The sequence below is a fragment of the Lepisma saccharinum genome, chromosome 7 (genome assembly GCF_977018435.1).
Source record: "Lepisma saccharinum chromosome 7, izLepSacc3.1, whole genome shotgun sequence".
Lineage (NCBI taxonomy): Eukaryota > Metazoa > Arthropoda > Insecta > Zygentoma > Lepismatidae > Lepisma > Lepisma saccharinum.
Window position 1 is genome coordinate 78,377,115 of NC_139235.1, and position 27,128 is coordinate 78,404,242.

Sequence of the window (27,128 nt, forward strand, 5' to 3'; positions counted from 1 at the left end):
AGATATAGAGAGAGAGAGAAAGAGAGAAAGGGAGAGAGATAGATAGAGAGAGAGATATATAGAGAGAGAGGGGGCTGAGAGAGAGGGGGGGACAGAGATAGAGAGAAAGAGAGAGATAGAGAGAGAGAAAGAAAGGGAGAGAGGGGCAGAGAGAGGGAGCAGAGAGAGAGAGAAAGAGAGAGATAGAGATAGATAGATAGAGAGAGAGAGAGGGGGGCAGAGAGAGAGATAGAGAGAAAGAGAGAGAGAAAGAGAGGGAGATAGAGAGAGATAGAGAGAGAGAGAGAGAGGGAGAGAGAGTGAAAAGACATAGAGATTAGCCAAAAGTGGAAGAAAAGAGAAGTGAAATATACAAAATCATTCAATCAATCCTCTTTCAGCCCCATCTTTTCGAATGTCTGTTTGTAGTTCTCTTCCTATCTACGCATACATCTCCTTGTCGCTTTAGTGCCAGGCTTGTTCCCGCATTACAGATTGGCGCGCATGCGCAAGCACGTGTATTCACTATTGGTGTACAAACTCTGATACAAATGATAACAATATATTCCTGTGACTTCTAACGGTGAGCATTCATTTCTCGATCGCTCTAAGCGGAACACGCTGTATTGTGGGAAGTTTTATAGAGATAGCCTGATTTTATTTTGGCCAACTTTCCATTAATAAAATTTGCTTCGTTTATTTCTTTCTACACAGATCTATGCTTATTTGGACGAATTGCAGACCGCGCATCCTGAACTTGTCTCCACGAAATCCATTGGCTCTTCCTTTGAAGGCAGGGATATCATGATGGCGACACTTTCTACTGGAGGAAACGGGACAAAACCCGCCATTTTTATAGATGGAGGTAAGTATATGGACGGGCATACAATTATTTTTGTGTTTATTTATTAGGCCTCTAATTTATCCAATTCCTGATTTTTAATTGAGTTTCTCTCTTTCTCTCTCTCTCTCTCTCTTTCTCTCTCTCTCTCTCCCCTATTTCTCACTCTCTTTCTCTCTCACTTCTTATCTATCTCTCTATTTCTCTTTCTCTCCCTCTTTCTCTCTCTCTCTCTCTCTCTCTCTCTCTCTCTCTCTCTCTCTCTCTCTCTTTTTCTCTCTCACTCCTTCTCTCTCTATTTCTCTTTCTCTCTCTCTATCTCTCTCTGGTAGAAAGGCAGGAAAGGAGAAGAGGAAAGATAGATACAGAGTGTGAGAGAGTGGGAGAGAGAGAGAGACTCCTATTTCTGTCAGCTTTCTCTCTCATTATCCTTTTGCCTATTACTCTCCTCTCTCTCATTTTCACTCTTTCCCTCTCTCTCTCTCTCTCTCTCTCTCTCTCTCTCTCTCTCTCTCTCTCTCTCTCTCAAACATGGCCGTTGGGAAGGGGGTTCGAACGGGTTCGTCGATTCCCCCCCCCCCTGGAAATTGGCACCCGAGCTGGAATTTTCTATTGGTTTCAATTGAATTGGATTCTATCGGATCTATACAGCCATCGGAATGTATTGGTTTCAATCGGAATCTCAACTGAAACCAATTGGAAAATAAAGACAATTTCCAATTGGTGAATTGTATCCAATTGTAAGTTTCTATATATTGGAGAATCAATATGTTATAAATTCATTTATTGACTCAAAGAATAGGTAGTTTCATTCTTGACACCACATTTCCTGTGATTTAGAAGTTCATTGGAAAAACAGCACACTTGAACTGAATTCTAATGCATACTACTGAAGTCAGATTTATCTTAATAAATACCTAACAAGAACTCTTTGTTAAGAACCAACTCGACCTTAAAGCAGCTAGTAGTTGAAATAAATGTTCATATTAGTTCTTGTTTTTTGCAATATGGAATTTCCATGCTTATTCTTATGTGTATGTAATGCAATTTGAAAAATGAGCAATCTTTTGATCAACTAAGTCGATCTCGCCAGTGTTTTGTTTGTTCATCATTTTTTCAAGTGTTGTGTGTCAGATTCTTTGTTGCTGTTTTCGCATGTATAAAGGAATAACAACAATATGATTGAAGCAGTATGTTTTTCGATTTTCCGTAAGTGCGTTAAACGCAATGAACCTACAGAGTTAAAAACGTGTTCATATATTTGAAAAAGTTTTGTATGTGAAAGTTTTTCTAAGTTACAAATTCCACATGCTTTACCAGATATTTCATTTACTTGTTTAATATGATTTCAACATTGCATTTACAGTTGTATAGATAAGAATTTTTCATAAGCAACATATTGAAAACAATAAATTACTTTCTAATAGAAACTAATTCATTACAATTGACCAATCGGTTTCAGCTAGACACATTCATTCCAAGTTACAAAAAAGCAGAAAGTTTATTATTTTTATTGTTAATAACAGAAATAAATAGTGTAAAATACAGGACATGATATCCGGTGGAGCACATAGTGGTTCGGACCCCACTTTAAACTGTAGGCCCAGTCCCGATTAGCCTTACTGTGCATAAAGTGGACTTAAAACATCAAATCAATCCAATCCAATACGAATATTGAAGGGTTTCGCAGTTCCAAAATTCTGAGATATCACACATTAACTTTATGAATAAAATTCCAACGTAAGATATTCGGAAATTACCCTTGGGAAAAAGTTATGATTTGTTTAAAAGCAGAACAAATTCAATTCACAACACAATTTTTGTCGCTGTCGTTCTTTGCGTTGTAATTTATCTCCATATTTGTTCACATGTTTCTCAGTTTCGAGGTTAGATGTCACGAGTAGTTAAAGCACACTTGCTGGCACCTAGCGGCAGAATCTGAAACTACTTGCTGAGCTGGTTTGCTCTCCATCCGGTAGTTTTGGAATAACTTGCAAATTAATGGTGATTAAACACTAAATAATGGCAGGAAGATAATAGAAACTAAACAATCTTGATTACATTTAGGCTGTAATGAATAATATAACATGTATGCAATTTGTTTACGGGTAGGTTTTAAGAAGTAACAACGTCATACAGTCACGGACACTACTGGGTTGTTACGATTCCATTGAAAGCCAATGTATTCATTACAACCCAGAACTGTCCGTGACTGTACATCCTAAATATTCTCGACAAGAAGCTAGGCATAGGCGTAACTTAGTGGGGGCAAGGGAGCACTTGCCCCCATAAAGGTTTCAGGTTTGTTCAAATTTACAAGTTAAGGATACTTTTCTTAACATCCTCATTCCTTAGAAGCTAAGCAATAAATAATAATATTTGTGATTTCGCAAATGTAACAGTTATTTAACAAGTAATTCTAGACACCATTTTTAAGGGATGAAAAACTTTCGACTCTGCCCCCTCCCAAAAAGTTAAGCCTCAAGTTTGTACCTCACCCCCCCCCCCCAAAGTTAAGTCCCAAGTTACGCCCATGAAGCTAGGGGTCCTGGGTTCGAATCCTGGCGTAGGCATGGATGTTTGTGAGAGTCCAATCATCAATTTCATCTCCCCGTCTTCCCCATTAGTTAAAAGTGGCACAAAAAGCGAAGTAAAATAAAGCAAATCAATCAATCAACAAGAAGCTAATCATTAGAAAAGGTCGAAGCGAACGCAAAGAAGATAGGAAAAGTAATAGAAATATGGAAACAGAAAGAGAAAAGTTGAAAAAGAAGAAAGAGAGAGCGAGAGAGAGAGAAAGAAAAAATAACGGAGGGAGAGGATCAGGAAGAAAGAGGGAATGAGAGATGTACATAAAGAAGAAAGAACAAAAAATAAATAAAGAATAATCCCTAACGTGTTTTATCTTCCACTGCACATACCAACTCCTAAGTAATCAGGTTGCCAACTCATAAAAAATCAGGTTGCAAACTCATAAGAAATCAGGTTGCCAACTCATAGGAAATGAGGTTGCCAACTCATAAGAAATCAGGTTACCAACTCTCAAGAAATCAGGTTGCCAACTCCAGAATCACCATCATCATCTCACTGATATGAATAATATTATTTACAACTTGTGATCGATTTTTCTCCTGTATTATATTCTCTAGGCTTCGCAGTTAGTCTATCTAGTCTAGAATATGCACTCCTGATTTCTATTGTAGGAATCCACGCCAGAGAGTGGATAGCCCCTGCCGCTGTGACGTACATACTCTATCAGCTGGTGGAGAACTATACGGCCAACAGTCACTTGCTAGATTCCTTGGACTGGTTCATCGTTCCTGTGGTCAATCCTGATGGCTACGATTACACATTCACTGATGTAAGTATTCTCGCTATGTAACCGCCAGGTCCCCGTGGCGGAGTGGTTAGCACATCGCGCTACGACGCAAGGGGTCCCGGGTTCGAATCCCGACCTGGACATAGATGTTTGTGCGTGTCTATTCATCATCATATCACTCATCCCCATCTTAGCAAATTATCCAGAAGATCACTACGTAACCAAAAACCACCAATTGGTAAGGGGAGACCCTTTCTGAAGACACCCAATTGTCAATCTCACTTCCACGTAGAACACCTTGGATTGTTTTTTGCAGACTAACGAGGCTCTGTCGACTGGACTCGCAGCCAGTGTAATGCTCTGTGGGGCCTGTGTTCTGTGCTGTCCATTTTGTGATTGTCCTCTCATCACTTTCAAATTATAAAGTTTCATCCTCATCGTCGCGATTATCCAAAAATTACTGAAATACGACGTAAAATAAATAATTCAATCAATTTGCAACGTTATTAGGGAATCTTCCCTTTTAAAATCGTCAAGTGTATTTTCCAGAGTTTGGTTAAAGTAGCACGAGAATCCGTCATATCTTTCTTCTCCTCCTCTCAATATTTTTCTCTCCTTTTCTCTTCTCTTCTATTTTTCTCTCTTCCTTTCTCCCTCTCTTGTTTCCTTTCTGCTTATCTTTCTTTCTCTTTCCCTCTCTCCTCTCTTTCTTCATCTACTCTGCTATTGTCTCTTCCTCTTCCTCTCTCTCTTTTCATTTCTTCTGAACTTCCTTTCTTCTTCCCTCTCTCTTCTCTTTCTTCATCTACTCTTATTTTCTCTCTTCCTCTTCCTCTCTCTTTTCATTTCTGCTGATCTTCCTATCTTCTTCCCGCTCTCCTCTCTTTCTTGAGCTACTATCTTTTCTCTTATTTTCTCTCTTCCTCTCCTTGTCTCTTTTCCTTTCTGCTGGCCTTCCCTCTGTCTTCCCTTTCTTCAACTACTCTATTTTCTCTTCTTTATCTTTTTTCTCTCAGTCCCTTTCTTTGTATCTTTCTTTCTCTCGTATTTGTCTCGAGTTATCATTCTCTCATTTTCTCTCTCTTCCCTCTCTTACCTACTGTTTTTCTTCTCTCTTTCTCTTCCCTGTCTTCTTTTTTTGTCTATTTTTTTCTCTATCTTTCTCCCTGTGTGTGTGTGGTTTTCAGTAGTAACATCGTCCCCTGGTAATCAAAGGTTTCCATGTTCGACAACACGCTGTGGAGGCACATAGGTCATTGTCTTCACTTTAGGTTAGTCCTAATTAGCATCTCTATGCATGAAATGGACTGTGTACATAGTGATCAAATCTTTTGTTATCAGTCTCATTGCATTCTTTGCAGGACCGATTCTGGAGGAAGAACCGGGCAAGGTTTGATGCCAGTTCATGCGTGGGTGTTGACCCAAACAGGAACTTTGGCTACCATTGGAATGGTGAGTAAATTTATCTCTTTTCCTTGCTTGTTCCTTCTCTTTGCATTCTTCCCTCGTTCCTTTTCGTTTTTCCTTTCTCACTCTTTTCGCGGTTGTTCTCTTCTACCTTTGCCTCTCTCTCTTTCTCTTCTTCTCTCTATTCTTACGTTTTCTCATTCTCCATCTCTCTTTTTCTCAATTTATATTAATCTCTCCTATCTTATTTCTTCTGTGTTTTCCTTTCTCTCTCATTCTTTCTGTTTGTCTCACTAATTTATCTCTTTATCTTTGTCTTATCCTCTCTTTTCTTCTCTTTCCATTTATCTCTCTCTCTCTCTTGTTCCCAACTTTTCATGCCAATTTCATTGCATTCTTTGGAAGATTTAATACCAACTCGTGTGATGTTTCTATAGGTCTATTTCTTTTTTCTCTCCTGCCTTTCTCTTCTCCCCTACACATGTTTCCCTTCTCTCTTTATTCTTCTCAAATTACTTTTCTCTTCGACCCTTTCTTATTGTGTCTTTCATCATCTTCCCTCCCTTTCTATTTGTCCACTTCCTCATTCTATATCTTTCTTCTTTTGATTTGTCTCACTTTCTTATTCTCTCTATCTCCTCTCTCTCTCTCAATTCATCTTTGTTCTCTCTCTTCTCCCCCTACTTCTCTATTCTCTCTATCGCCCCTCTCTCTCAATCCTACCTCTCCTTCTCTCTCTCTTTCTCTCTCTCCCCTTCTCTCTCTCTCTCTTTCTCTCTGAATTCCCCTTTGCTCTCTCTCTTCCCCCTACTTCTCTATCTCCTCTCTCTCAATCCATTTTTGTTCTCTCTCCCCCATACTTCTCTATTCTCTCTCTCCTTTCCCTACTTCTCAATTCTCTCTGTCTCCTCCCCCTACTTCTCTATTCTCTTTATCTCTCTCTCTCTCTCTCTCGCTCTCTCTCTCTCTCTCTCTCTCTCTCTCTCTCTCTCTCTCACTCTCACTCTCAAAGCTCTCTTTACCAACCTCACTGCATTCTTCGTAAGATGATCCCCTTTCTCTGTCCCCACAGAGGGAGGCACAAGCTCCAACCCGTGCTCCGAAATCTTCTCTGGGTCCAACGCCTTCTCCGAGCTGGAGTCTCAAGCTATACGGGACGCTGTTCTTGCAAACGCAGAGAGAGTCCAGATTTACTTGACCTACCACAGCAACGCAGAGGTAAGTGCAAGAAATTGTGATTGGTCCCTTACCTTACTCATCCAATTACTTACTCAGTTATCGAATTTATTCTGCGTGTGTACAGAACCACACGCAACAAGCGTATCTGTGATAGTATGTCAGAATACGCCTTAAATAAAATGCATTATCACTCTCGGACCCAAACTTTTTTTTTTCATTTCTCGAATATCGATTAAATCATGTTTTTTTTTATATTTTAAGCGATTACAAAAAGATTGTATTGTTTTTTGAATATTCAGTTACTGAAAAACACAATGAGTGCTATTGGACACTTTGGGCCCCACGCATGGCCGTCGGGAAGTGGGGCAAGGGGGACCACGCCCCCCTGTAAAATAGATTTTACCATGAAATTATATATTACACACATATATTTCATTTCATTCACACTAATTTATGTTAATTATTGGAAGGGTGTTGCAGGAACATGATAGCTTCAATCCGCATACGTGTTTTTTGAGGGGGTAGTACTATTACGGGAGGCCTCGTTTGCCCCCCTGGAAAAAGTTACCATTCTTGCCCCTCCCTGGAAAAAATCCTGCGGACGTCCATGGCCCCAGGCTTTCTAAAATCCCAATCCCACCATAGAACATAAATAAAATTGAAATTTCTTCAAAATATACCCAAATTGATTGATTTACTTTTTTCATCTTTTCTTCGCGTTTCTGCCAGTTTTGGCTAATTGCGGCGAAGATGAGGATGAATGATGATCAGAGACACACAAAGAACACTCACACGTCCAGGCCTGGATTCGAACCCAGGAAAATGAAACATTGAAACCATAACATCAGATTTGTTGTCATGACTCCAAAATCCACTTCTGAGAGAAAAATCTAAGAATATTATAAACAATATTTTGGAGGACAATAATTTGAACTGCGAAAAAGTTCTTCGCTGCAGTGAAGAAAGTTCTCGTGTGGCAGGGGCAATAGAAATTAATAGAACAGTTGAAACTAATTCACGCGGGAAAACATTAGTAATTTGCTTAAGTGAATTCATTATAGAATCGCGTCAAACATGAATGTTTACGGATGGTGCTAAAATCAACAACACAATCCAGTGTGAGAGCAAGAGTGAGAACCATTGTGACCAAGGACGTATTTAGGGGGGGTCAAGTGGGTCCGGACCCCCTCCGAAATACTTACCAAGTACTAAAATAAAATAATAAAAATGTACTTTTCAGCATAATGCTGTACTCGATTGTACTATTATCCATGGTTATTTATTTCCTATATTATTATTATTATTATTATTATTATTACTATTATTATTATTATAGGCTATTTTACTTTTTGTCAACTTTGTCCTCTTTTCATTATTCCATAAATATTCAATTCTTTATCTATTTGACATTAATTTCTTTTTTTTGTGCCAATTTTGGCGATCTTAAGTACACGCATAAATATATGATGCTATATGTATATTCTTACACCATCTATTTAAGTATTCATGTAATAATAAAAATGCAATATTAAAAAAATACATATTTTAATTAATATTTCATTTAATTATAACTTAATGATTTTAATTTAAACATTTATATTGTTATTATTATTATTATTGAGACACTTGCTTTGGTCCCTCTCCGAAATATATATCTACGTAGATGCGAGCCTGATTGTGATGTAAGAATTAACACACTGTCTCATTGGACAATTAGGAATAATGTAGTGTGTTTAATATACAATACAAAATATCCTAAAGTTCTTTAAGATATGTAAAAAAAATATTCTAAATTTAGCAGCTATTATGGATGCTTTTTGAATAACATTATTATTTTTTACGTGATCTAGATTTATACACTATGTGGAAGAAATTCATTGGACACCACATGTCAGGGGATACCATCAGTTTTCTTGCAATGAATAGGAGATCGGTCCACCTTTGGCAGCGATAACAGCAGCCACTTGTCGTGGTAAACTGGCCACAAGGTCGTGTAGTAAACTGAGTGGGATATTCCGCCATTCCTCCTGCAGTACAGTCACCAACCCCTGAAAGTGTAGAAGGGCGAGGCGATCGGCCCTCAATCAGTGCTCCAGTTCGTCCCATAGATGTTCGATAGGGTTGAGGTCAGGGTTCTGAGCAGGCCAATCCAGTCGGGTGACATTATTTTCTGCATACCACTCCATGGTAGCCCTGGAAACATGACAAGTCGCATTATCGTCCTGGAACACACATTCTTCATTTCCATAAAAACGCCACAACGTGGGGAGCATGGAGTTGTCGGAATTAAATCGGTAGAACGCAGACGTCATGTGACCATACACCGGTAATAGTGGACCCACGCCATGCCAGCTGAAACATCCCCAGAACATGATGCCACCACCACCATATTTCACTGTGGACACTACACACTCGGATAACAGACGTTCTCCGGGTAATCGCCATACCCACACTCTCCAATCTGGTCGAAACAGTGTGAAGCGTGATTCATCGCTCCATAGGACCTTCCGCCATTGCTCCACCGTCCTGTTTCTCCGCTCTTTACACCAGCGTAGTCTCTGCCGTTTATTGTTTTTTGTTATCAGGGGTTTGTGGGCAGCGGCTCGACATGATAACCGAGCGCATGGGCCTCCTTGCGAAGTATCTTGGTCGAAACAGTCAAATTGGTCGCACTTTGAAACTCTTCTGCAATCGAATGCATCGGACGGGTCCTGTTTTTCCGAATCTCCCTCTCAGCACTCTCCTGTCCTGGTCGTCCAATTTCGTGGGTCTTCCACTTCGTGGTGCATTGCAGCAGTGTCCCTTTTCCTTCCACTTCTTGATGACAAAGGCTACAGTTGATTTAGGGACCTGTCGGGCATCAGCTATGCTACGTATACTCATGGCTATGGAGCAGCCTACTATGATCCCTCTTTCAAACATGCTGAGCTCTTTCCTGTCCGTCATTTTATCAACGAATGATCTGAGAAGCCTCCTGCTGCCGTATATATACCCGTCTGTACTCTCTTTTCCATGAGGAATTCGTTTCAGAGTTGAAACCGGGGTGTCCAATGACTTTCTTCCACATAGTGTATTTTAATCATACATAAATATATATATTATAATTTATATATATTTATTTTTTCGCAGTGCATTGTTTACCCTTGGAGCTACACGGACGAACTTCCGGATAATTGGCAAGATTTGGTACGTAAATGTTTACGGTATCATAGTATATTCTCTCTAATAGAAAAATCTCTATGAGTTGGCACCTTGCTGCCTAGTGTAGGGGCGCCCAAACTATGGTCCAATGGCCACATCCGAACCGTCAGTGTTTTATACAGGGTGTATCATAAGTAATAGCGCAAACTGACGCAGTTGAAAGTACACGATAATAGAAGCAAAAAGGTCTCAGTAAACATGGGTCTGCAAACGAGCCGTTTTCGAGATAATTGCGAATGTGTGGTTACAAGCCGCCACTGACTTCATTGTTTGTAAACGTTCGTCCTAGTTGGTAAATTGCTAATAATGTGTGCGAATGTGTGGTTAGAAGCCGTCACTTATTGCATTTTGTAAACACCAAGTGCTTTACTCCTTGCGCGTTCCGAGGTTTCCTCTTTGTTTACGAAACAGAACATTTCCGAGAGATGGCGTTGTAATCAAACAGGATACAATCGGTACACAGTCTAACCGTACTGTGGGAGTCACGTCAGTTGTGCTGTACTGCTTAGTGAAAATGGAACCTTACAGCAACGAAGAGTACATTTCACCAACTAGGACGATGTTTACAAACAATGAAGTCAGTGGCGGCTTGTAACCACACATTCGCAATTATCTCGAAAACGGCTCGTTTGCAGACCCATGTTTACTGAGACTTTTTGGCTTCTATTATCGTGTACTTTCAACTGTCAGTTTGCGCTGTTACTTAAGATGCACCCTGTATGGCCAGGCTACAATTAAACTTTAAGGCCTTGCCTTTAGTATAAGTATAATATAATGTGGGCCGTATTTCATGAAAATAGACACGGACAATTTCCCAAGCAGTACGTGTGTGTCCCACTGTACAGTAAAATAAGAAAAACACACAAAGCAATCACTTCATGTTGTTGTTACTACTTCTAAACATAAGAATCTTGTAAATTTTATGTCCTTTTAGCAGCTGATGTGGAAAATTCATCAAAACATTTTTTTGACTCATGATTTTCGTGACGTAGGATGCAAAATCGTGATAAAATTCACCCACTATTAATTACACTGTCTGGTTAAGCTGATGATAATGCTGATGAATTTCCATAATAGATATCTCTATGTGTTTTGTAGCAAAGCCTAGCCGAGGAAGCTTCAGCAGCCGTACAAGCAGTTCAAGGGTCGTATTATCCAGTGGCTCAGTCGACTGAGATTTTTGGTAAGTAGGGTGATTGATTGATTTGCTTTATTTTACTTCGCTTTTTGTGCCACTTTTGGCTAACTTGCGAAGATGGGGATGAGTGATGGTATGATGAAACTGATGAATGGACACTCACAAACGTCCATGCCCAGGCCGGGATTCGAACCTAAGACCCCTGGTGTTGTAGCGCTACGTTCTAACCACGGGAGCCGGCAAGTAGGAACAGTTATACATAGCTGTCTAATCACTTTTTTGAACAAGTGTCATTTCAATGGCAGTCGTGTTTCTGTCGGTAAGACGAAGCTAAATATCTTAAGAGCATTTTTGTTCGTGATAGGACAAACGGACCAATTTTTGCATAATGGTTAATATGAAAGTGGATTCGGTGTTGGAAGTTGTTTATTTAGCCAGACACGATCTGTTAAAAATATGATGAATAAGTATTTACAGCACCCCATCCTATTCCTTACAGAGAGGCAAAAACAAGTTACGTCTAATCAAATGGACATTTCGACTTTTTCAACCGGAAATGAAATCTTGAGCCTGTTCTCTTTAGGTTCATATGTTTTTCTACGCAATCGGAAGTTCGATAAGAGAACACGTAAAATACTCCCATATGTGTAATGTTACGTTTGGTGGGGGAGAGCACGAATAAACACACAAGAAACGTGAATCCTTATCCAGGATTCAAGTCTGAACATAACTCAATGTTAAAATAAAGTATATAAAACAAGACGAGAAGAAAGCTTCTGAAGCATCTCATCATCAACTTTATTAAACTTACAGCTTTACATTTTGCTGTGTATGAGCACCATACATTTTGAATACATAAACATACACTTTTGTTATAAATCTATACACATAAAATTCAAATATATTGTTAAATAACATGTTTTCATACACATAAACTCGATATAGTTTCATTACAGTATATATTACATAACTCGTTTCGAAAAACAAATATAATGTACCCAATACGAATATCTTGTGCATACAATAATGAAACAAAATTTATTGGAAAAGGAACATTAAATTTTTATATTACTTGGTATCAAATGCTTCGCTTCTCTCCATAAATAGCAAGGTATCCGAAGTAATATGCTGAGCATTTTGTGTCACGTGTTACAGATTATATAACAAACTGTTGCCAGTTTCGTGCATACAGGCGAGTCCATTTCCACATCAAATACATTGATTGGACTACTACCAATATTCCGCTGGGCAACTGCCAATAATAAAATATCTACCACAACCTTCATAAAACCACAACAGTAAAATTCCAGGAAGCATATTATTGAACATATGATATACTCCTGTGGATCGTTACATATTTGAACCTAATGTACACCCAACGGCAAAAGAAATGGCAAGTTGGCCATGTTTTCCACAGCATGATCGTGAATCGAAATGAAACGCCAATAAGCAGAGGACGATTTGCACCATCAGACTTCCATACCTTAAAACAACACAGGATGCAGAATAAAGAAGAATGAAAATATTGGTGGACACTTTGCCTACTTTTTTCTTTGCTGTTGACTGTACATGTAATAATGATAAATATGTTTCATTTTTATCAGGTGCCACGGCTGGATCGAGCGACGATTGGTCTAAAGGAGGAGCAGGCATCGCCTACGCCTACACATTCGAGCTCGGAGGTGACGGGTTCGATCTCCCGGAGTCTCAGATTCTGTCTGTTTCCAAGGAAGCATGGGCCGGAGCCAGCACCTTTGCAAATGGCTTTCTCCGGAGGAACAAATAAAGATATCCATAACAACTCCTGTTGTGTAACTCAATAAATACCTTTTGGAGTGAAATGGGCGTTTCTTTTCGGAAATTTGTGAAACAATATGCATTAACAGTCACATTGTGCTTGTACTGACAGTGTCGGGTTAATTAGTGGGCTGGGGATTATTGTATGGGCGTTACCAGAAATTTTGCAGGGGGGGTCAGGCTATTGATATAACTAAAATAGTAGAAATGATAACTATAATAATAATAATTATTATTTTCATAATAATGACTTACAAAATAAGATATTCCCAAAATATTATTAGTATGTCTTTGAGGTGACATTTCTAGTCTAGCAAACAGCACAGCTTTTTTAAAATTCTTTTACATTTTTTCATAAACGGGTTCCTGTATATTACACTATTTTTATATTTAATGTATTTTTAACATCTTGATCTGTTCGAATAATGATTCATTGATCCTTATTTCCGTTATCAACAATAAAAATAACAAACTTATATTTTATTGTAACTTGGAATAAACAATATCAATTTCTGGGAGGGGTCGATCCGGTCCATCGACCCCCCTCCCGGCGCCCATGGGTTGTTGCTAGACATAAGCATCATTATCTTTGTATTGGTGAGGGTGGACATACTGCGTAGCACACAGGTTCTTTTCTGGATTATTGAGGACTCGTATCCACCTGTCCCCCCGCAACAACGTCCGTTATCATGGAGAGACCATTATGTTTGTTTCAGAAATTACAAATCCTCTGCGCACGTAGTTCAATCTTTCGCCGTAGATGACTCTCGTCTCACTATTCAGTAGTGTCCTCTAACGCGCTCTTTCGGAACTTCTTCAAGAGTAGCATGACGAATGCTTGAACTATCGCGTATAGTTTTACGTGTAAGTTTATTTAAATTGCTTTCTTTTAAAAAGTTAATAACTATAGCCCAGGATTGTATTTTGAAGAACTAGTTCTTTCGTCAGTTATATACAGTTCAACATGTATTGTTTTATTATTATATGTCTTGCAGATGTGATGTTAAAGGCCTGGGTTCGATACTCGATGGAGGCACATAGATGGAATCCCATGTTCAAACTATAGGTACAATCTCGATTAGCCTTTCTGTGCACAAAGTGGAATCAAACTCAACGTAAAACTCAACTGAATGAGCAGCGAGGCGTGTAGAAGGATTGTGAAAGAAATCAAAGGCTGCAGCGCTATGGAAAACAAACAATTCTCTTTCTTTTATTGTATTACATCATAGTAGTTGTATTTACGATAGGATGAGGACCACTTACAAGTGTAGAAAAGGAGAGCTCAAATAATTGAATAATCCGATTTGCTTACACTTAAAACAATGGCAAGAGGGGCTTATACCCTAATTCTTCAGGTGTGATATGCTCTGATTTTTAAGAAATTCTGAATTTCAAGTGTAGAAAAGGTGAAGCCTCTCAGATAGATTTGTTTATACTTAAAACAATGGCAAGAGGGGTTTATATTCCAATTTTTCAGGTGTGATATGCTCTGATTTTTAAGAAATTCTGAATTCAAGTGTAGAAAAAGGTGAAGCCTCTCAGATAGATTTGCCTATACTTAAAATTATGCCAAGTTCCCATATCATCTTATTGTTTATAGTGTGTTTTTTCTGTCAAAATCCCAAGAATCTTGAATCCCCCCCCCTCAGACAGATTCGGCCATGTGTGTAAAAGCTATATCTGTGTGAATGTTGTTTATAAACTTGTCAAAAATATGGCTTTTTTGATATTATTTTTGGCCATATTTCTATGCTCTACAATTCTATTGCTTGGGGTAAGCAATTATAGCTCGGAAAAATGCATGAATTGATATTAATCTATCAAAAGACTAATGTTTTGCCTCCATGCCTTGCCGGCACGCAAGAGATAAAATCTACACGCTAGAATGGGGCATTAATGATTTTTCTGTGCGATTCACTGAAGGGGCCATTAATCTTTCTGTGCGACAGGGGGAAAAGTGTAACATGTCTGCAACATGTAAAAGTGCAACAAAGATTAAGATAGAGATACACATTTTCTGACATAGAGGCAATGAACTGCCCCTCTTCATGTTGAAAGCAATTCTATTCTGATAATATGTGCCTAGGCAAGACTTGGAGAATATTATGACAGAAACAAAATCCAATTTTGTCTGTATCAAGGTCTTCAGAACCCAGTAAAATGTGGGCATATTCTATTTGGAGACGTGTTAATATTGTGGCCTTGTAATCAGGGGCTTTGGGTTCGAGTTCTGTATAAGATTGAAATACATACAACTGCCCACACATAAGATATTCACTGCTAGCTGATATACAGTTGAGGTTTGTGTGTTGTACAACAGGATAATAGAGCAAATATCTTCTAGAACTGCTCTGTGACCCTCTCATTTCTTACATCATAAACATATGATTTTTCTCCTATGAGAATAACACTACATATGGTGTCATCAGGTAATGCCTCATGGAATTCACAGATAATTTTAATATTTGTTCTGTCATTCACCACAACTTGTTTTCTTTTTGAAGTGTTAATTACAAACATGGGTCTCTGTACCTTGAATTCATCTGGTGTGTAATACATATCAGTATTGCCTGTAGTGACCCTTTTGAAAGCCGTAAAAGCTTCATATAATTTGAGGAAATCATTCTTGGACATGTCTAAATTGTAATTTTCTCTAGGAAAAACCTCATTTCTGCCATTTTTAAGATATATGTTCTTGATGTTGCAGTTATCAAATTTACTTGAATTTTTTTCCTGATTGTTGTGTCTTCCAGTCTGAAACAGTACCACTACAAAATCAGGCATGTCAAATTGTATACTGGAGAATGAATTTGTGGCATCAAATTCATAATATGTACCAGTTGCAGGCTTCTGTACACATTGATATGTATAAAATTGCAGAGGAACCTGTGGATTTTTTATTATATCTGCTTTGTATTTAAGAGCATAACTGGCCTCATACTCAACAACAGGGATTCTTAACTCCATAGTCTGAATAATGCACTTGCCTGCATCTGGTAGGGTATTAGGCAGAGCTTCCCCTGCAGGGTTTATTGCACTGTACCTCATCAAAGCATTGTTATCATTTGCAGCTCTTCTAAATGTGATTCTTAAACCACCCTTCCACATAATTTCTTTGTAATCTGAGAAGAATCCTGGCAATAGGCGCATCGGGAACAGCACTGTGTGGTTCTTAGATAATATCTTATCACCAGCCTCAAAACCACCGATTTTGTAGTATGAAGCCTCGGTTTTGGATAATTTTAATGTGGCCAAGCCGTGGAGGTAATGCCGGGATAATCTATTCTGTTTATAACAACGCCATGCTTTCTGATCTCAATTTCAGAGAACAGATGCGGCACAAAATTATCTACAAGTCTTATATTTGAATTTGCCGGATAATCTGTTCCATCGAGCTTTACAACATCAAATTTGATGTATAGATCTGCTCTGTGGGGGTGTATAAATCCATCCCCCACATCAAGATCAACCTCAACCTCTGTGTTGGGTTGATTTAAATTTGCAAATGTCCTCCTGTTTGGGGGGAATGATTGTAGCTCATAACTCTCAATATTTTCCATTTTCTTCTTGTATGTATTTTTATTGAAATGTTAATTTCTATGATTGCAGTTGTTGTGGCTCCAGCAAAATCAACTAATTCTTCTTTTTCATTAGTGACCATCAATTCAATATAATCTATTCTATTATGGCACACAGGAAAATATAATGTTGGGGATGGATTGTAGATAATAGGCTCCATAAATTCAGAATTAGGCTTGAATGTTGCAATGATTCCAGTTTGTTTGTGAGTGCCTATGCCATTTGATTTGGTGATCATACCCTCAGCCACATTGCAGTGAATATTTAGAGTCTCTATGGCTAAGAATTTGGGTATATTCATAGCAGTGTGTTTGATGCCTGGTTCAAGTTTTGTGTTGTTCTCAAATCCCAACAGCTCTCCAATAGTACCCAGATTCACTGTTTCTGTGGCAGATACAATTTCTACTCTGTGAGTGACAGAATTTTGACTTAACACTACACCTCTGGGTAATTGAGCATTTAGAGTGGATAGATTATATTGCCCTGGAGTAATGACAATTTTTTCATCCCCTACTGCAATTGTATTGTTGTGGTGTGTAATATTGGGGATTAAGTACATGCCATAAAATGCCCTGAGAGCTATTGTTTTGGGATACACTATGTCATCATGCAATTTGAGTTTCAATATTGAATTTTGGCTGGTGAGATGAAATACCCCCATGATGTTTCAGATACCACAAGGCTTTTTGAAAATCTTCAATTGATGGTTTATTTATTTGAGACATATATCTAAGAACAGATAAACACAAATGTCCGCAATTAACATCTTTGAAGTTTTGAACACGGGCATTATTGTAATAAAGATTAGCTGAATTTAGATATTTTATTAAATTTTCAGGTGGAACACCTCCAAATGAATCAAACACAAATGCCTCATTTTTTAAATATTTAAGATAACAAATCCAGTGAGTGCCCTGATTTTTGTACTCATCCAAATTAACAATGCCACACTCTTTGTTGAGTGGTTGCTCTGGTAGAGAATCAGACATGTACACACCTCTAAAATGTTTGATGCCCAATGGCTTGATTAAAGCTTCAATATCTTGGTTTGTAAGCGGCTCTTGTTTTTTTTAAACTTATTCATGGCTCTTTTAACACCTTTGCCTTGTTTCTCCATGGCCAGGTTATGGCGCCTCTGCTCATCTAATTCTGCCCTATTTTTCTTGGCATCTATTACTGTTTTTGCTATTGCAGCTGATCCCCCGGCCAAGCTCCCCACAGCCCCGAGAGCAGCTAAGATGGCAGGGATGGTAAATATAAATCCCCCCACATGTGATTTTTTTCTTGATTGCTGTAATTTTTTTAATTGGGGGGTACTAAGCAACAATTTCATACCATGCCCCTTGGCAATACAAGAATTTTTTTTCTTGCGCTGTTTTTTTGTTAAGAGACTGTCAATAGTTTTAAGAGATTTGAGACCTGCATAAGGTATTTGATACATAACACCCTTGGCCTTCATTGTAGGTTTATTATATACATATTCACAGCCCCCACCCCAGTTTTTGTTTGGTGCTCATAGCTATGGTGGTTCCCAATGCTGCTATTTTTTCACTCAAAGAAGCATCTTTGCTTACAAATCTGCCAAATGCAGCCTCTTCTAATTTCTTGTCTGCAACATGTCTCTTGTCAAGATCAGAATGTGTGTTGTATGCAATATCATGGTCTCTACAAGCAGCATCTAGGGGATTAACACCAGGATCACCTCTGTTTAATCTATGATCCAGTTTTGTGCCTGGACCACAATACTAATAGCCTGGAAGGTGTAGTTCAAATGGCAGCTTGTTTATAATGTCATTAACAAGGCCCCGACCCTCAGAAATATTCCAAAATTTAGGTGGTAGAGTATTAATAATTTTTATAAGATATCCAATCCCCTTAGTGTCATTCACTATAAAATTAGACAATTTGGTGCTTATCATGTCCATAATTCCAACCTTTTCATTGTAAAAATTGTGGTTCCCAGCATTTTCCTCCCCAGCTATCACCAATAGCCTATCTACAAGTTTCCTGACATCATCAACCCACACAAATTCTTTGGGCAGGGTGTTGTATTGTTTGATTCCACTGCCAGTCTTGATCTGTGACCATATGGGCTTGATTAAATTGTTGTATTTTGCCCCACTGCTAGACTTGACTCTTTTTTGTGTGGGATCATTGTTCTGGTATAGAGCATCTGATTTTATTAATATTTCTTTGTAATCCTCATAATCTTGATCTGTATAGCTGCCAGGCCTTTTCCTAGTCATCAGTTCCCACAATCCAGGTGTTCCGGAGTACTTAACAAAAGCACCTTTTTCTCCAAGTCGAGATTCTGAATATACAATTATATCATCTCCCATAAATGTTACTCTGAAATTGCCAATTCTATGTATGATGCTGCCATCAAGCTCTGTGTCAGCATATAAGCCAAAAACCTCATCTTTATTGTCTTTAGGTGTGGTTAAATATTTTTGAGCAAGAAGACCCAATTCAATAGGATCCTGACTAGCCTCAATTCTTCTAGGAGCAACAGGACTAGGTGTATGAATACTGGAAAGTGGGGTGAATGGATAATCTAATATGTTCCTTGCAGCTACAGGTACAAGCTCTGTGAGCAAGTTTTGATTTTGCTCTGTAACAGTTTTGATATTCTTACCTAAATTATTAATAGCATCAATTACAGGCTGTTCTGTTTGTTTGTGTTTTTCATAAATTCCACGGTTCTCTGATTTCCATCCCTTAAATCTTTTTACAAGATAATTTCTTAACTTAAGATCATCAATGATTGGCCTTTTCATGTTTATTTATATACGTCTCTACGTCTAGAAAATTGTTGATTTTATTTCTGTATTTGCCACTATTGAGTGTTCTTGTCATATCAATTGTAACAAACCCATAACTGTCCTGGCTCCAGCACTTGCTGCAAAACTTGGAAAAATCATTGTAGCTCAGGTCCCCACCTACATATTCATCATGTATGTGTTTGAGGTTGGTATGGTCTTGATGAAATACACATATAAAATTGCTGTTGTCCCGGATCAGCTGCTTCGGTATTTTTGAAAAAGTCTGTGCCAGGTAGAAGCAATCAATGTTTTTGTGTCGGCCCTGTGTAAAGAAATTTCTAACCTTGTTTTGATTATCTAGTATAATGTCATCAAACACAACAACAGAATTATCGAGACATTCATGAAGTGGCTTAACATCTGGTTCAAAAGTGGCAATATCCAATCCATCATATAGCTTCATCAACTGCTGATATTTTAATTGTTCCAAGCTCTTAGAGAAGATATACAAGTGCCTGTTTTTCCAGTCTAACCAGTTGGGTGCCAATAAAAAATTATCAACCATTAGTGTAGTTTTACCACAAGCAGATGGCCCAACAATAAGACACCTAATATTATCAGGTAGCAATTTGCCATTTCTTTTATTCTGCTGTTCAGGTTCTGGCAGCCTTTTTATAACATCCCAGGTGTTCATATTATTATTTTGTCTGCATCGATCCAGCTGTGTTCTGGAAGTCCTAGCCATTTGACAAGTAACTTGTTGCCTTTTCTGCGGATAATTTTTTCTATGAGATATGTGTCAGGCTGTTTAGTTTTGCTGAGCTCTTGTTCATAGAACCTGCCTTTGAGAATTTCTCCTCGGTGATCCTTTATTATATATGTGTTAAGGGTCCCGGGTTTAACCTGAACCACTGTAAATAATTCAGTGCTCCAGTTTCTTGTAAAGCCTCTCTTGAATAAGTGCTTATATTTGCTTATTCTTACTTGATCACCCACCTTGTATTTGGCCTTTCTTCTTGTTGGCTGATATTTAGGATAATAAACAGTGCTGATCAATTTTTGCTCATCAGATGAAGTTACTTCAGAGGGTTTCATGTTGATTGTGGAATGGACCGAGTTGTTATATTTATGTAGAAGTTCTGGAAGAATATTAATCCATTTATAATTACCCTGCAGTGTAAATTGTTTATACATAAGATTTTTTAAGGTTCTGTTGAATCTCTCTACAATTGAGGCCTTGAGGTCACTGTAACTCGAATAATGTTGTATTGCCTGGCTTTTAATAAATTGTTGAAACACTGAATTATAAAATTCTTTGCCATTATCTGTTTGCAAATAGCGCGGGGATCTTCCACTCTGATTGATGATTGTCCTGAGGGCTTCTGTAACACATTTTCCAGTCTTGGATTTGAGTGGCACAGCCCAGGCAAATTTTGAAAATGTGTCTATTACAGTGAGTAGATACTTGTACCCCTTGTTGATTTTGTCTAAGTTTTTCAACTGTCCACTTGCTATTTCAATCAAGTCCCCCTGCCATAAATCATCTATGCCCTTTGTGACTACTGGGAGTCTCTTAAAATTATGTCGGGCCTGTCTGTGTAATTCATCAACAATAATTTTTCTAGACATAATATGTGAACAAGAATATTGCAACTATGGGGTGTTCAGCAGCTGAGACTGCAGGATTTTCTAAATATAATTTGTCCCCTATTTGTATTTTAAATTCCAAAGAGCCATCATCTTCAGTATAGGCTGTTTCTAATGTATTGGGGTCTGTAAAATCCTCTAATTCTACACTGGTGATTTTCACTTTGATATCAGCATTTGTTATTGATAAGGTGGGGTAGTGGTGTGCCTGTGGTTGAAGCCAATATTTGATTTTGATTGGTCTCAATGTGCCCCCAACAAAAAACTGGTAATAAAATTGTGCAGGGGACAGCATATATATTTTGCCTCCTGGTGTAAATGGAGAATCATATTCTTTGTTGGGGATGCTGTACAATTCAAGAATTACTGAATGTTTTGGATTCTCGATTATGCCTGTTATTTCCTTTTCTGCTGTGAGCAATCTGCTTGTTACAGATTCAAGATGCTCATTGATGGTCCTAACAATCTCATCGTGCCCAGGCTTGATTCTTATGTCAACAGCAAGTTTTTTGTATTGTTGCACAATATCTTGAAGCTGGGTGGCAAAAACAGACAGAGCATTTGCTTGATTGGATTCCATGGTCCCTAGCTGTTGCTTGATATTAGCTACAATTTGTTGCAAATTTTCAACAACTGCCAATTTTGAATTTTGAGCTGTAAGATCATGGACCTGTCTTCTGATATCCTCAAACAGGGCATGCAATTCATTAATATGTTGATTTGTTGGTAGAGTGGCCACTGTCTGTGTGAGATGTTTGATCTCTGCCTGGATATTCTTGATATCTTCTGATTTCAATATGCGATTCACTGCTCTCTTAATATTTTTAAGTTCCTGTGATGTAGGCAAATTTGATACTGTATTTTGCAAAAATTCAAGTGCCAATTTCACATTGTGTAATTCAGAAGCATCAGCCACATTTTGCATAGCATTTTGGAGCAGGGCTATATCCTCCTGAGAGGGTGTGGATTGTTGTAAAATTTCAAGTTTTGTTTGGATATCATCAATCAAGTGATGAAAATGAGATAGTTCAGATTCAGTGTTGAGGTTTTCAAGCTTTGTGATTTGTTGCTGGACACTGACAAGTGTATCTACAATCCCAGGCAATCGGGATTCTAGTACATTTGCCAAATCACTTTGCACTGCTGCTATTGTACCTTCAAGATGGGTTATGGAACTTTGAATTTTTCCAAAATCTTCATATGTTTCAAGTTGCAGCTTAATATTTGCAACACTCCGAGTTATTGCATTCAAAGCATCAGAAGATGGCAAATTGTTCATAAAATTTTCAAGTGTCTCAATTTTTTCTTTAACCTCGGCTATGGCATTGTTCAGAGGGTCCAGATTAGGTATTTGGAGTGACTGAATCTGTTCTTTTAGAGTGGAAATCACTAGATCAAAATCTTCTTGTGATTTTATGCTTTTGACAATTGTTTGGAGCTGTGCCTGGACATTATTTATCTGCTCTTCTAATTGCTGTTTCAATTGCTCAGAGTTGGTGGCTTGGGTCTTAAATTTGGCTTGAAGAGCTGCTACAGCCTCTTCTAAACTTTGAAAATTATCCAATGTAGCCAGGTCAGTATATTTCTGAAGCAGCAATTTGAGTTCAGAATCAATTTTAAGAAGAGGGTCCATGCATTGTGATTGTAAATTTGTAATTTCTAATTGAAGACTGGCATTGAGTGTAGTTTGTAAAGCTTGTAAATCGCTTCTTAATTTCTTGACTCTGACATCAAGCATCAAAATCTCATCACTGTGATCTTCATGTCTTGTATGGCCAAAAATATCATTAGGCATTTTGTTTAGTGGTCATTTATTATTGAATATCTGATTCTTAATTCTATAAAAAAGGGTATAAGCTTGTCATAAGATCCAGGGACCTCAATATATAAGCAGTCACCAGCAGAAACAGTATAAACAGTGCCGGAAATCATGTTTGAGTGCTTAATTCTGTAAATATTTCTCCCTACTGAAATTTTAACATCACCCTCAGGAGTTGTAATAAATTGCAATTGCCCACCTACAGGTAATTGGTAATGATTTAAATTATTGTTAAATATGTACAATATTTTGCCTGTTTTATCATCAACATCTGTAAATATGCTGTTCAGATGAATAATTAACAAGCCACTCAGTTTAGACAGCATATCAGAAGAGGGTTGTGGTGCTGGCAGGTCCATAATACCCTGTTTTTTGAACCCAAATAAGTTCATAGGCATGTTTATTTATTTCAAATCATGCTCTGTGCTTGTGCATTGTTTGCCATTTTTCAAATCACAATGACCCCATGGTAAAGTATGTATTCCACATGATAAAATGCATCTCTTATCATCATGTGGGTCCAGAGCCACTTTTCTTACAACATTTGAAGTCAATAAGTGATCCACACTCTGAATTCTGGATTCTGATGTTCTGATTAAACTCTGGGATTTGAGGCAATTTTTATAATCTTCAAATTGGAGCTCTTTTTCCACAGCTACTTTGCCAATGCCCTTGGCCTTTTTGGCAGCAACACCACTACATGTTTTAAAACTATACATCTTGGCACTTAACCCAGCAAATTCCACAATAACATCACCAAGTGTCTCATCTTTTAACTTGCCAGGCACCTTTTTGTTGTGGGGTTGAATATTCAAATAGCCTGGCAATTCACTGGTGTCAAAATATTTAAACAATTCAGGCTGTGCCATATCTTGATAAACATCTTCTGTTTGAATATCAAGAACAAAACTATCCGTGTCCATGTACATCAATTTTATATTATCACCATAAAAAGGTTTCAACACATCATAATACAATGTTAACATATGTAATTTGGCCAAATCCAATATTGCAGCCCCTACATAAATAGGTTTATCAAACTTAATCTTTGTTTTTTTCATGTTGAAAAGTGCCATATTTTCATCATAAATTCTTCTGTAATTGAAATTAGGCTTTGCAACCAATTTTTTGCTCAGGCTGGGGTCAGTAATTATTTTAACATCGGTATGTTTTCTGACATTTTCAATTGTTTTGCCATATACAGAATTAACCATCAATTTAAACAAGGCCTTATCAAATTGGCTCTTTGCAGATGTTCGAAGCTCCGTGTTTGTATTAATGTATGGTTTCAACCATTCTGAGTGCCTGAACCTCAAAACTTTTCTAACTTTGGTCACTTGAACACCATGTTTCATCAGGAACTGGAGGTTCTTGTAATATATGACATAGCCCTGTTTTGACTCCAGTGTCATCATGAGCTTCTTCTGTTTAGAGCCAGGTGAGCACTGAACCTCAGGAATTGGGGGCAGATCAGAAAATTTGTTGTGGAATTTTTTTGGAATTATCAGATCAACCTCTAAGAAGAAGCCATGTTCACGGTCATCAAAGTCCTGAAGATCCTCAATATTGAAATCTTCAACCCATTCAAGCCCTGCATATGGCAGTTTTTGCATCATCGCATGACCATAGAGGCTGTTGGCATCTACATACACTATATAATTTGATGGCAATTCTGGATTATAATCACGCATATATTTGTTATTTGCTCTGGCATATCTCTGAGAACATTGCACCATCCCCCCTCTTATACCTTGCTCCATAAACAAGTACATATCTTGATCTTGGATCAGATCCAATGGCTTTTTGGTGTTTAAAAACATTGCAGACCATGCTAGGCCCGGGGCACTGTAAAAATACACTGGGTCCAGTCCATAATTTTGCATAGAAGATTTTCTGAATGTCTGCATTATATCTGCTAAGATGGTCACATCAAGTTTCAAATATGCCATGTGATAATCACCAAATCTCTTGCATTTTAAATTGTTCCACATCAATTGGGCATGGTGATAATCATCATCAGTGATTCCAGATCCTCTGATTCTGCTGTAAAACTCATGTTGTGGAGGCAGGGAGCACTCATCAAATTTAGAAAAATCTGTAACATAATCATATGGATATACACCCTTCCGCCTAATTAATTTCAGGTCCTGATTTGGAAACAATGCACGTGTGATTTTGAATTGATCATGAGATAATTGAGTGGCCAGTGTAGCCAGGCTAGCCGATAAAATTCTGTAAGAATCAAGAAATCTTATGTGAATAGGAACACCATTAACTTTAATTATTTTGCTAATAGATATATATTTTTCATCATTTTCAGCTAAAATATTTAAATTCTGCTTCTCAAACCCCTCGTACCTGATCAAATGATGGAAATCATAATTGGATGCTCCATGGCAAAATATGGGGACAAATTTTGGTCTCTTGATCTTAATATTACAGCTATTACACAGGGCCATTTTGAATTTACCATCTGTATGAGAATGGTGTTTCACCTTGATATTTGTATCTGAAAATTCAGAATCACATACCGGGCATTTTTCTGCATTGTTGAAATCTTCAATCTGTTTCTCTGTTAAAGGCAACATGGGTTTTGATTTTAATAAAATATTAGATGCTATGTCACGGCACTCATTTTCTATTCTATGTGCAAATATTTTGATAGCATCTGGCCCCATGTATGAATCTTTTTTGGTAACAACACCATCCTGTACAAAAACATAACAAAAGCTGGAAGGTTCATGTAGCTGGTATGGTGTAATTGAAGATTCTTCAGGATCTGGATTGCAGGATGCAAGAGATTTGAGGATTGATTCAAAATCATAGGCAATATATGCTGGGTGTTCCAACAAGGCTTCAAACTTTTTGAATTTTGCTTTTTCACTTGGATTGGGCATCACCATATGAACAGGTTTATGGTTCCCACAGTATTTCAGATGCTCAATTAAGTTATTTTTTGCAATTTCTGTATTCTCTTCAGGAACCCTCTTCACCATTTTTTGACCATCAAATACAGTTAAACATCTTCTGCACAACTTAAATATTCTATTAGATTTGTCTAGTTGTGTTCTCACTAAAGCTTCAAGATTATGTATCAGAGTGTAATGATTTGTGCCATCCCCTTCAATTAAGAGCAAATCAATCGGAACAGCAGATTCATCATCAATTGTACTGATTCTGAGAGGTTCTATCGGGCAATTGCCAGTGGAACAAATAAATACATTAATAGATAATTGTTTGCCATTAATATCCCGGGCCTTTTTTTCAAATTTATCAATATTCTGAACAGACATTGGATATTCTAAACCCTCCATTGCTTCATCAAAATCATGTTCATGTTGTTTGTAATAATTTATTCGCTCAGAATGCCTTGAAACTGGAAACAAAGCAGCTAATATACACCACAAAAAGCATTTCTGGTCGGTATTTTTTATATTAACCACGGCTCTTCTGTTTTTAATATTATCAGGTAATGGCAAATATGTAGATCCTTGCAATGGGCTGAATTCAGAAATATTAACATATAACTTGTGAGGAGAGCCGCATAGGCTCCATCCAGACTCTTTTGCCGCAAATTCAGAGTGTTTAATATTCAATTGATCTATTAAACTGCTTATTATTGTATCTGAATTTGCATTTGAATATACAGGTACAGTTTCTGTTTTGTGGGGCTGTGTAAATTTTGTGCCATTTGGCTTCTTATATTGTGTATACAATTTGAGGGACAGCTTATAAGAGCCATTTTGTGCATTAAGAATTGCCTGCAAATCAGGATTTATACTGTTCAAAAAATTCTGAATACCACATCTTGGCTCTGATACAAACCGATAATCCCTAAGTTGGGCATTAAAACTGCTATGGATAGGTTCATAGCGTGGCTGCTTTGCAGGTCCAGCATTAACAGGTGCTTCATGCTTCCTTTTCAGGCCAGATGTAGATGCTTGTGGGGGCAATGTTGATGACTGTACATAAGAATTACACTTATGCCATTTGTAATATGCCTTGCTTAATATTTTATGGCATCTTGGACACATTTTTGTGGCCTTTCTGCATTTCTTAGAGTTACAAATACGGCAATGCCTAGCCCAATGAGAACTAGATATATTTTTATTACACTGATTGCAATATTTTTGTTTTGACATTTTTCTTGTTGTTGTTTATTATATAAGATTTTCTGGGCTTCAATTCAAAACTTTATACTTAATAAAAATATCAGTTGGGTTCAGCAGTTAGTGGCTGAGCTGGTGCTTTTATACCCAAACAACAGCAGTAACTAGGTTTTGGTGATAGTTTTGCTGATGTACAACACACTTCACCAGGTTTAAAACCTCATCTCTATATCAACTAAATACAATTCAAAATTGGATTTTGAACTGTGCAATAAATATTCTGTAAGTCTCACTTGTGTTTATATTAACAGAACAAGACAAAACCAGAATTGTATTCAGGATTGCAAGTTT

The 27,128-nt window shown here is 37.7% G+C and overlaps 1 protein-coding gene across 1 annotated transcript in view; it reads left to right on the forward strand.

Annotated features, from left to right (window-relative positions):
- LOC145990283 (carboxypeptidase B-like) overlaps positions 1–12,857 on the forward strand; it is a 40,127-nt gene extending 27,270 nt beyond the window's left edge. Inside the window, exons 4-10 of the mRNA XM_083125973.1 lie at positions 694–844; positions 4,024–4,181; positions 5,501–5,591; positions 6,619–6,764; positions 9,855–9,911; positions 11,025–11,109; positions 12,669–12,857. Of these exons, the coding sequence (XP_082982099.1) occupies positions 694–844; positions 4,024–4,181; positions 5,501–5,591; positions 6,619–6,764; positions 9,855–9,911; positions 11,025–11,109; positions 12,669–12,850 (870 nt within the window). The 3' untranslated portion in view covers positions 12,851–12,857. The remainder of the gene's footprint in view (positions 1–693; positions 845–4,023; positions 4,182–5,500; positions 5,592–6,618; positions 6,765–9,854; positions 9,912–11,024; positions 11,110–12,668) is intronic.
- Positions 12,858–27,128: the final 14,271 nt, after the last annotated feature.